Source organism: Chelonia mydas, chromosome 1, assembly GCF_015237465.2.
Source record: "Chelonia mydas isolate rCheMyd1 chromosome 1, rCheMyd1.pri.v2, whole genome shotgun sequence".
Lineage (NCBI taxonomy): Eukaryota > Metazoa > Chordata > Testudines > Cheloniidae > Chelonia > Chelonia mydas.
In genome coordinates, this window is record NC_057849.1 from 305194167 (window position 1) to 305206609 (window position 12443).

The 12443-nt window shown below is 37.8% G+C and overlaps 1 protein-coding gene across 9 annotated transcripts in view; it reads left to right on the top strand.

Annotated features, from left to right (window-relative positions):
* The window catches only part of PTPRZ1 (protein tyrosine phosphatase receptor type Z1), a 193627-nt gene that overhangs the window by 141743 nt on the left and 39441 nt on the right, over positions 1-12443 (top strand). For 4 of the 9 annotated variants that reach the window (XM_037888951.2, XM_037888949.2, XM_037888950.2 and 1 more), the window contains exon 12: positions 479-4055. In XM_037888951.2, the coding sequence (XP_037744879.1) occupies positions 479-4055 (3577 nt within the window). The remainder of the gene's footprint in view (positions 1-478; positions 4056-12443) is intronic. The other 5 variants (XM_037888952.2, XM_043550201.1, XM_043550197.1 and 2 more) reach the window with 2 other exon arrangements.

A 12443-nucleotide genomic window follows, 5' to 3' on the forward strand; every position in this document is an offset into this window, starting at 1 on the left:
ATGGCAAGGAAGAAGATGATGATGATCTTCTGTTATGTTGCAATGACTCTTGAACTGATATCAAAGAATATTAATGCATATCTTTGAGACACTATCAAATAAAAAACATTCTATCTTTTTTTTATTATTACTGTACAACGATAGAGTAAAGTGGACAAAACACAGTGAGAGGTTTTTCTCTCTCTCTAACAGTGAGTCACAGGTAGCAGGAACACCATGTTTAAGAAGGTAGAGGGATCTGTGGTTTTTTTGTCAGTATTACAAATTTATGGTTTCAAGAAAAAAATACGAGATGAATGTTTTTGTAGATAAAGCCATTTTATTATTAAGTTCAATAGCCATTTCATTGGTTACCTGCCATTTTGTCTGTTATAATTTATGGACACAGACAAATGTCTTGCAGCATGTACCTTGAGTTTTCCTGTTTTATCCATAAACACTCTTAGTAAACTTTGACTATGTTGTTTTCTTTCCAAAGGAGGAAGTTGAAGAGAAGGAGGCAGAGGTGGATGAAGAAATTGCAGTGATTCCTAGCACTGATAGTACTCTAAACCAAATAAGGAAAAAAGAATTCCAGGTGACTACATCTAGCTATAGCCAAGAGAAAAAGGGGACAAAATTCAATGAAGCTAAAACAAACAGATACTTAACAAGAGAGGAAGGATCACATGGAAAGGATGATGTTTTCAAAGCAATTTTTTACCCTACTTCCCAACCTGTTGTTGAAACATCAAATGAAGAAGAAGATGTTTCTTTGGAATCTCAAACTATTATTGGAATCCCCCTGCAAGTCACTGACTCCACCAAAGGTATTGACGAAGAATACATTTACATTTCTTCTGGCACTGAACCAACAAGCATATCTGCTACTGGTGGTAGTGAGGAAGATATTTCATTGTCAACTTTTAAGCCTTATCAAGATGTAGACAACTCTTGGGGTTCCATTCCTACCACCTCTGCTATGCAATTTGTCACGGAGGAAGCATCCCAGGAAGACATCCTTCATTCAGGAAGTCCAGAAATAAGCAAACACGATATTGATTCACAAGGCTATGTAAAAAATATTTCAGAAGATGTAGCACCCTCAGGTGCTGAAGAATCTGCGGAGAGTACTCCTGTTGATGGAAAGTTGTGGTTTCAAAATGCAACAGATTTGACACCTAGATCTGATGTTCCATCGGATAGTGAGCTATTATTTCAGACTAGTTATATTGATGCTTATGTTGAGGGAGCAAAGCCAGCTACAGTGCCCTATTCCAGTGGTCCAGTGATATCACAAGATACTTCAGATGCGGATATAGAATTGCTACATTATTCTAATTTTGCTTTCTCCCCTACTGAATTATCACCTCATTCTATCTCTTCAAGCTCTGGAGAATATGGCTCTGCTTCTGTTGCCAGTGAGGTACTCTCTCAGACAACTCAACCAGTATATAATGGTGAGATACCTCTTCAACCTTCCTACAGTAGTGAAGTGTTTCCTCTAGTCACCCCTTTGTTGTTTGACACTCAGATGCTCAACACTACCCCTGCTACATCAGGTAGTGATGTGACCTTGCATGCTACACCTGTATTTCCCAGTGTTGATGTGTCATTTGAACCCACCCTGTCTTCCTATGGTGATGTACCTTTGCTTACATTTTCCTCTGCTTCCTTCAGTAGTAAAATGTTTCACCATCTGTATACAGTTTCTCAAATGTTTCCACAAGTTACTCCAGCTGTTACAAGTGATAAGGTGTCCCTGCATGCTTCTTTGACATTGGCTGAGGGTGATACTTTAATACAGTCAAGCCTTGCTCAATATTCTGATGTGATGTCACATCAGACTACTCATGCTGCTTCAGAGACATTGATATTTGGTCATAATAGAACTCACATGTTTACTCAAGCTGAACCATCCAGCAGTGATTTAAATATGCATGCACTGTCTACAATGTCTGAACTTACTTATGCTTTGTCTAGTAATGTGGGCTCCCTCCAAACTTTTACTGTTTCTTATGACTCTGCAGAATATGTGCATGATTCTGTTGGCGTATTTCATCAGGGTCCCTTATTTAGCAGCTATAACAATGTACTGGTGCATAAGCCTTCTTCTGTAATACCACAAGCTGATACCTTGCTGCTGCCTACACACACTCTATCTAGTGATATGGATTGGTCTGAACCGTACTCTGGTAGTGAGTCCCTTTTGCCTGATACAGATGCTCTGGCCATACTTAAAGTTTCTTCATCTGATTCTGTAGGTGAATTTACATATGCAACATATGAGTTTAGTGATCTTAATCAGACACTTCACAAAAGTGATGTAATATATGGAGATGAGAAAGAACTGCAAATTTCTTCTTTCAGTGAAGTGGCTTCCCATGCTGAAAGTACAGTGATGCCTGAACTTCCTACATATGTTTCTAACAATGATGTAATTAAGCAGACTACGTTTTTGCAAGAAACCCTACTTCCTGTTTCTAGCACAAAGGGAATCCTTCCAGTCTCTCTTGCTTTTCCCTCTACTAAGATTTTTGATTATGATATTAGTAAACTTTCAGAAAATTACTTTTCTGTTCAGCCTTTGCATGTTACATCTCCAGCCTTTGATGACACTTTGCTTAAACCTATGCTTAGTGCTGTCTCAGATCAAGCTGTCTCTGTCCCTGCTTCTAGCAAAATGTTGTCTCCTTCAACACAGCAGTACTTTTATGAGACCTCAGCTACATTAAATAATGAAGCATTACAACAAACCTCCTTTCAATCTTCTGATGATGGCACTCTGCTTAAAACAGCTGCAACTGTGCCTACTGATCCAATATTGGTTGAACGCTCCAGCGTTTATAAAGATAGTTCTACATTTGACCAAATATTCTATCAGATGGCACCAGATTCTGCTACAAATAAAACAATGTTGCATTCTACATCTGCACCTTCAGTTGTTGACATGTTTCCCCACACCTCTAGTAAGCCCACAACATCATTTCAAGGTTTAACTGGCTCTTATGGAAGTGAGGAATATGTTTTATCCAGTTTGGTTAACAATGAAGATAATCACCAGGTTGCTCCTTCATTGTACAGTAGTGATGTTTTATTCCAGTCAACCCGTTTAGAAAATACAAATGCCTTTCCCCCCAAGGCAGTGAACAGGGTGGCTACTCCTGCCTTAACAATTGACATATTACCAAATATTCCCACTCTTCTAAACAGCCATATTTCTTCAAGTGTTTCTCAAAGAAATGAGGTTCCCATTTTTTTCTCAAGTTCTACTAGTGCTGATGTTTCTGTTCATGTGCCTGCAGTTGTTTCTGACTCTCATGTATCTGCTCATCATGCCCTTCCTTTACCAAATATGTATATTTCTGTTATGGCTGCTTCTCCCAGTGGTGAGGGCCTTAGAACCCTAACCAGGTTGCTGGTTCCCTCTCAGACATCCTCTGGGTTGTTCCCCAGTGCCAATTCTGATACTAATTTGTGGCCTCCTGTAATTGATGATGATTATGATGAGTATGATGATGGTTTACCTGTAAGTAATTGTATCACATGCACTTCCCATAGAGAAACTCAGGAAAAGGTAGTAGATGAACAGAATACACAGGTAAACAATATAAAGGATCAGAGTAACCTAATTATCAATTCACATTCTGAGAAATCTGAAGAAGAAGAAAAGAAAATTACAACTGCTGCATCAGACAGTCAGATAAGTCATGGTATGGACAGACGTAATTATCCATCAATACCAACATTGGCAGCACTGATACCTAAGAAGCACAACGATCCAACTATATGGGAAAACCGTATTCAGACTCTTAGTATCCCATTGCAAAACACACCAGAGTCTAAATCTTGGGCTGTTTTTACAAGTGATGAAGAAAGTGGCTCTGGTCAAGGTACCTCAGATAGCCTTAATGATAATGAGACTTCAACAGATTTCAGTTTTCCTGACCTTAATGAGAGAGACACTGAGGGGGCAATTGAAGCAGGTAATTCAGATTTAACTCCTGGATCATCACAGTCATCAGCACCATCTGTAACTAGTGGTCACTCACCAGTATTCAACATTTCTGAGGCAGGTTAGTTGTGGATCAATTTAATGCATAACATGTGTAGCTGTGACATTCTTCTGCCACTGAAAATGAAAAAATATCTTAACACAAATATATCTGAGACTAGTGAGATTTGCTACAGATATTTCAGTGATGGAAGAACTTAATGGGGCAGTCAGTTGGATTAAGGAAATGCTGTGGAACAGGGAACATAAGCATTGAAACAGTTCTGCTGTAAATGCAACTTCTGATTACACACAAATTCAACTGAAATATCCTGTAGTATTAAGATCCAAATGCTGCCCTTGGGTATGTTTGTACAGTCAATGGGAATTATGCACAGAGGGCACAAAAGTGTGACTTTTTGCTCTTTAAAGGTTAAGTGGGACTTAGGCCATTTGCACAGGGGTAAATATCACCTTTTCAGAGGAAAGCTCACTGCAAGATTCTAAAGTTCTGTATGAAAGAGTCCTAAAAGTATGTGTTTATTATGGCAATGCTTTTTTATTTTGTATTCTTCAAGATGAACTGAGCAAGGTAAAAGATGTTTCAACCTAGTTCTGACTGGTTTTAGCTTGTAAAAATAATTGTTTTCATTTTTAAAGCTTCTCATATTTTTAAATTTCAGTAACTTACAGAAATTTCCTCCTAGACTTGCTCATTTCTAAAATCACTAAGGGCTAGATTCTGCTGTGCTTGCCTTGCTCTTTGTTCAGTTTTACTGAAGCCAATTAGCTATTTGTGGAGTAACATTCTCAGCATGAGTATGGGTGGCAGAATTGGACCATACATTTATAAGATCTTGATAAAATGTAAAGCAAAGGCTTTAAAAAGTTCTGTTGTAAAAAACTTGAAGTGATCAAACAATTAACTTGTATTGCCTCTTTGTCATATTTGTTGAAATCTAAGTGTAAAATCAGAACCATCAATATCTGTACTTATTTGAAATATTCAAGGTTAATTGGATAATGTAGGAAAGATGTTAAATATTGAACTTCCATCACATATTTATAATCTCTGTAGAGGGCAGTGTCATCCAACTAATGGTATCTATAAAGTATGCAAAAATCTTAGGTCCGATCTTGCAAATATACAACCAGATACATTTGTTAGTAACTTTGTGCATAAAAGCAGTCCCAGGCAGACTGCATAGCTCAGGATGTTGTAGCATGGATAATCATGAGCCCATTTGGTCAACAGGAGTTTTACCTGAGCAAGCAATTGAGTCAGTAAATGGGTTAATTGTTTTGATGTTTCCTAAGGGAAATTATGTAAAACACACATGAAATAAATGTGTTTCCTTTAAAGGTCAGCAAAAAAGAAAAGGAGAATAATTTCTAAGCACATTTTATACCAGCTAATGACATGAAGGTTATCATAAATTATTTATAGTTTTCTGTAATTAAACTTAAAATTCCTCACTTTCAATTAACAACGAAGAGCTTTGATTCTTGACAGTACTCCAAAAGGATGGTATAACATGGTTTAACTAATAATGCATATTTACAATTTAGTTTCCAGTCATCACTCTCATTAAAGAACTTGCCTATGCATTAGTTTTTTCCAACAAATTATTCCCTATATTGTCTTTTAATGAAACAGCAATTAAATTGGAGCGTTTCTCATATGAGCTCTCCTGCTAATCAGAAATAGCTACCCAGTTACATCTTAATTTCAATTTAAAAACAATAACAACAAAAGAACCTTATGATATATGAACATTTGTATTAAATTTAAATGTCAAGTATTACAGTGCAATCCTCAGTAGCTACATAAGTCAAATGTTTTGTTGAGAGTTTGTGTGAGTTTAAAAATATTGTTAACTCATATTTTGTTTAATAGTAAATCATATTATTATTATTAATTAGTAGTAGTGATAGTATGAGATGCATTTATAAGATCTGCATCACTGAAAAATTGCTTTATCAATTAGCAATCATCTTGTCAAGCTTTCCAATAGAACCATTTATTTGAGGGGAATTTCAAGATGTCATTCATATTTTAAAATTGCTATAACGGGTTTACTATGAATTTTTAACTGGATTGTAACATCAAAGTGAAAAGGATGATGCAGGATTTATGGCTAACTGCCTCACAGATATGAAGGCGTGTCCAAAATTAAGGAGGAACTAGCTTTAGGTGAAAAAGAAAATTACACAGGACCTGACCCAAAGCCCAGTAAATCCAATGGGAGTTTTCCCATTGAGTTCTGTGGTCATTAGATCAGGCTCACAGGGCTTGATCCTATACCATTGAAATCAGTAGGAGTTATGCCACTTACTGCATTGGGATTCAAATCAGGAAAATAGTGATGGTGAACATTAAGAGGGCTTTCTGATTCTCCTGTTAATGACAGCAGAGAATTGTTCATCTGTCTCACACCATACATAAATTGTAATTATTACTGCTAATGAGTGTTGCTCTTGTAGAAGAGAAAGACTGATGTTTTTGTTTGAAATGTTTTTTTGAAAATCTCCCTGTATGGAGTTAGTTTGAATTTATATGCTGCCCAGGCCCAAGTAGAAGATTTTACAAAATTCATTGTTATGTGGGGCTTATGTGTGATATTTTAGATTCTGACCCTTAATTACCTCTATTAGCAAATGTGGTTGCTCTTGCTGCTAAACATGACAGTGCATAAGCACAGGAAGAATTGAGCTTTGAGAAACTAATATGTGCCGGTATTTTAGAATAGCACCAGTTACACTGAATGTAAAAATAAATGTCTTAATTATAAGAAATAGTTGATTAATTTAAACATAGTTACAGAGCCCAAATCCTGGCCTGGCTGGAAAAGAGGCAAATGGAACTGTAAGGTTTGGCCACTCTTCATGACCGTAGGGCTGTATTCTGAAAACAGTATCCAAATGAGAGTTTTCTGCTTACCACCTATGTGCCCACCAAACTTGTGCCACCTGTAGCCCTGTGTCAGGGGAGGCCCTGATATCCCAGTTGCAGAGAGAGGAGCAGCTTCCACCCTGGTTGCCAATTACCCATGGAATGGAGATTCAGTGGGCTGCCTGGAGCAAAATGTCCTCCCAAAAAGGAGCTGAAGATGTAACCTAGGAAGATGAGAGGGTCTCAATGATGATAGGAACGTTCTCCTGTGGAAATCAGGGGAAGGATGACATGTAGACTGGTCCCCTGCAATCCCATATATCCACAAGTAATGCTTATTTTTGGTCAGGGTTTCTGCTGTGCACCCCGCAGTAGCTTCGCAAAAACTCTGCATACACAATTTGAGAAGAGGACAGGACCTTATGAACAATGGTACCCTATACATCAGCAGCTGACCATCCCGTCGGCCCCTTGTGCACCAAGCTAAACTTTGCCTCAGAATCAGCCAGCTCAGCACAGAGACAGTTATAATATGAAATTTACTTCCATTTTACCATGAACCAGAATTTGGCTCCTTGTGAAATCAGTGATCAAATAATAATATAGTTTATTTTCATAAGATTTGATTTCATAATAATCTATTCAAACTACTGTGTAAAGAGCTAGCTACTTATTTATATTGACATTTATCTTAGCTCACTTCAAATTACACTGTCTCTAAAGTTCTTTTGCCCACTTTCTTTGGTTTGGGTGGGAGGGGATAGGAATGGGCCAAAATCTGCCACACACTCTGAAGGCTAAGTACAAGAAACCTGAGCTGCTTAAATGAGCACCATACAGTATAAATGCTTTCTTTTAGTGGTGCACTGAGGAAGCATCTCTCTATTATAAAATACCACATGGACACTTCTGGGTCTGTATTAGTAGATTCAAACTGTAAATTTGTAAACTGGGCATAATGCACAGCTAAAATATAAATTATATATATATGAGGAACTCATATTAATAATATTAATATGACCTTTCTAGTGGATTTAGTAGGATTTAGCATTTGGAATGACTGAGATGGTGGCAAAGAACTACTTTATAGGGCTGAAGGGATGCATTCTTTTCACTCCCCTAATTTAAATCACTAAAGTATGGTGCATTTTTAAGCTGCCTTGTAATTAAAAATATATGATCATGTTCTATCCTGGGAGTACCGCCAGAGTCGAATAAGTGCACTTTGCTCAACGGCCACATCCGGATCGCCAATGCATATACATAGTTCCAGTTAAAATCTTGAGTGCATCCCATATCTTATTCACCAGAAATTTGGGCCCTGATTTTTAGAAACAGCCTCCAATACTGTGAGTGCAATTCTGCACCTACAGTTGTGACCACAACTGATAGCATTTGCATATTTACAGGAAATGATTTACAGAAAGTGAGTTATTTAGATGTTTAAATGCTATAAACAAAAAATAGGAACAAAACTGTGCCATGCAAAATTGGGAACTAAGTTGAGGTCTTTATAAAAAAGAGGCCCCTGAGCTCAAGAAACTGATAGTAACCTGCTAATTGCCTTACCATTGACATATTTTAATCACTTTGCTAATGCGGATAGCTTTCAGAGGACAATTCATTCAATGTTTGGCCTTTGCAGATTCCATTTGTTATTCTGTAGGGTTGGGGTCAAAATGGAGATTACATTCTGCAGAAAAAATTGAGATTTCAAAATTTTGTTTTATCCGAAACTAAATGAAAAAACCAACATTTTGAACCTTTTTTGCTAAATGAAATTTCAAAAGAACTACATGTTGTCTCAACTGAAGTGATTCATTTAGTAGATGTTTGTGAAATTCATGTATTATTTGTACTTTACATTTTCTAAATGGGTGCTGTTTTTGTAGTTTTAATGTATAGATTCTACCAGTCTTGATTTTAGTGGGACTACTCGAGGAGTAAGGATGAGAAAATATGACTTATAATGATAGATTCAAGGAGCTCAATCTGTTCAGCTTAACCAACTTGATTATTGTCTCTAAGTATGTACATGGGGAACAAATGTTGAATAATGGGCGCTTCAATTTAGGAGCGAAAGATATAAAAATTAGAAAGGCCAAGGCACAAAAAGAGGTGAAACTAGCCAGAGACATAAAGGGTAACAAGAAAACATTCTACAAATACATTAGAGCAAAAGGAAGACCAAGGACAAGATAGGCCCATTATTCAATGAGGCGGGGAAAACAATAACAGAAAATGTGGAAAGGCAGAAGTGCTAAATGACTTTTTTGTTTCAGTTTTCACCAAAAAGGTTAGTAACAACTGGACGTCTAACATAGTGAATGCCAGTGAAAATGAGGTAGGATCGGAGGCTAAAATGGGGAAAGAACGAGGTAAAAATTACATAAACAAGTTAGAGGTCTTCAAGTCACCTTATGAAATACATTCTAGAACAGTGGTTCTCAAAGCCGGTCCGCCACTTGTTCAGGGAAAGCCCCGGCAGGCCGGACCAGTTTGTTTACCTGCTGCGTCCGCAAGTTCGGCTGATCGCGGCTCCCACGGTTCGCCACTCCAGGCCAATGGGGGCTGCGGGTAGGGCAGCCAGCACGTCCCTTGGCCCACACTGCTTCCCGCAGCCCCCATTGGCCTGGAGCGATGGACCAAGGCCAGTGGGAGCCGCAATCGGCCAAACCTGTGGACACAGCAGGTAAACAAACTGGTCCGGCCTGCCAGGGGCTTTCCCTGAACAAGCGGCGGACCGGCTTTGAGAACCACTGTTCTAGAATACTCCAGCAGCTGACGGAGAAGATGTTTGAGCCATTAGTGATTGTCTTTGAAAAGTCATGGAAAGATTTCAGAAGACTGTAAAAGGGCAAATATAGTGCTAATCTATAAAAAGGGAAATAAGGACAACCCAGGGAATTATAGACCAGTCAGCTTAACTTCGATATCCAGAAAGATAATGGAGCGAATAATTAAGCAATCGATTTGCAAACACCTAGAAGATTATAAGGTGATAAGTAACGAGTCAGCATGAATTTATCAAGAACAAATCATGTCAAACTCAACCTAAAAGCTTTCTTTCATGGGGTAACAAGCCTTGTGAATAGGGGGGAAGCGGTAGCTGTGATAGACTCTTGACTTTAGTAAGGCATTTGATAATGTCTTGCATGAGCTTCTCATAAACAAACTAGAAAAATTTAATCTAGATCGAGCTACTGTAAAATGGGTGCATAACTGGTTGGAAAACTGTTCCCAGAGAGTAGTTATCAGGGGTTCACAGTCAAGCTGGAAGAGCATATCGAGTGGGGTCCCACAGGAATCGGTTCTGGCTCTAGTTCTGTTCAATATCTTCATCAGTGATTAAGATAATGGAATAGAGAGTACACTTATAAAGTTTGTGGATGATACCAAGATGAGAGGGGTTGCAAGTGCTTTGGAGGGTAGAATTAAAATTAAAAATGATCTGGACAAACTGGAGAAATGGTCTGAAGTAAACAGGATGAAATTCAATAAGGACAAATGCAAAGTACTCCACTTAGGAAGGGACAATAAGTAGCACACAAACAAAATGGGAAACGACTGCCCAGGAAGGAGTACTGCAGACAGGCCTCTGGGGGGTCATAGTGGATCACAAGCTAAATATGAGTCAACAGTGTAATACTGTTGCAAAAAAAGCAAACATCATTCTGGGATGTATTAGCAGGAGTGTTGTTAGCAAGACATGAGAAATAATTCTTCCACTCTACTCTGCACTGATTAGGCCTCAACTGGAGTATTATGTCCAGTTCTGGGTGCCACATTTCAGGAAAGATGTGGACAAATTGGAGAGAGTCCAGAGAAGAGCAACAAAAATAATTAAAGTTCTAGAAAACATGACCTAAGAAGGAAGATTGAAAAAATTGGGTTTGTTTAGTCTGGAGAAGAAAAGATTGAGAAAGGACATGATAAAAGTTTCCAAGTACAGAAAGGTTGTTACAAGGAGGAGGGAGGTAAATTGTTCTCATTAACCTCTGAGGATAGGATAAGAAGCAATGGGCTGAAATTGCAGCAAGAGCAGTTTAGGTTGGACATTAGGAAAAACTTCCTAACTGTCAGGGTGGTTAAGCACTGAATTAAATGGCCTAGGGAGGTTGTGGAATCTCCGTCATTGGAGATTTTAAAGAGCAAGTTACACAAACACCTGTCAGGGATGGTCTAGATAATACTTAGTCCTGCCATGAGTAAAGGGAACTGGACTAGATGACCTCTCGAGGTCCTTCCTAGTCCTATGATTCTAGGATTCTATAATACAATCCAATGGCTGGAAGACGAAGCTCGACAAATTTAGACTAAAAATAGGATGTAAAATTTTAATGCTGAGAGAATTAAGCTTTGGAACAATTTACCAAGGATTGTGGTGGATTCTCCATGACTGACAATTTTTAAATTGAAATTGGATGTTTTTCTAAAAACTGCGCTCTAAGAATTATTTGGGGGAAGTTCAATGGCCTGTGTTATACAGAGAGTCAGAGTAGGTGATCACAATGGCTCTTTGTGGCCTTTAAATCTATTGAAATTTTGAAATGTTTCAATTTTGATCTTTTTAATTTTTTCAATCTATTTTTAAAATAAAATAAAAAAATGTAAACAAAAAGATGTTTTGAAATGAAAAATCAGAACGTTCTGTTCCAATGATGTTGACATATTTTCCCCCAAGTTGAAACAAAATTCTGTCAAAATCATCAAGGGTTTTGCAAAAAGGTACAGATTTGATGAAACACCATTTTTCAGTGGAAAACTGTTTCATAGACAAATTTCCAAGCAGCTCTAGTATTGTGCATTTCAGAAAGTAGCTCCTGACGTCCTTACTAAGACAAAAATCCCATTAACTCTCCATCTAAGGGCAGTTTTGTTCAAGTAGAACTGTAGAATTACTCCCTTAGGCCCAAAACCTGCAATTGACTCCACACAGGCAGATTCCTGCCCCCATTGACTTGGGGTTCAGCATGGGCACAGGGGTCTGCCCATGCACTGCTCTTTGAAATATTGGGGCTTTAATTCCAACAACTGTGAAATACCTTTTCATTTGCAGTGATACTAATGTAAAGATCATAGACATTGATATGGGTGAATGACATTCTCTAGAAAAACTGTCATTTGGGACAAAACCAACAATCCTAACTATTGTGAGACATCCCATTGACTTCAAGTTTAACGGTTGACCTGAGAAAGGGTTGCAGGGCCAATCCCTTTAGTATGTTCTTTTATTTTAATAAAATACTAAAAATATATTTTGAAATCTTAATGCACTCCTGGGCCTGAGCATTTCAGGCATCTGGTAATACAAGGCTAATAGAAACTTGTGAGATCCATAACATGTATCTATTTATATACAATAATTTGATTCTCTGTAAAAAGCCAAGTCAGGAGTGAAATTTGGCTCAATTGAATTGACTTCAGTGGAAGCAGGATTTCTCTCATGAACCGCTAGGCCAAATTTACAGAACTGACAAAATATTAAAATATTGCAATTTCAGTTGCAATTTAGCAGTCATGTAGCTATTTGCTATGTTAAGAACATTGTCCATTTATATTTATTGATCAAAAGAA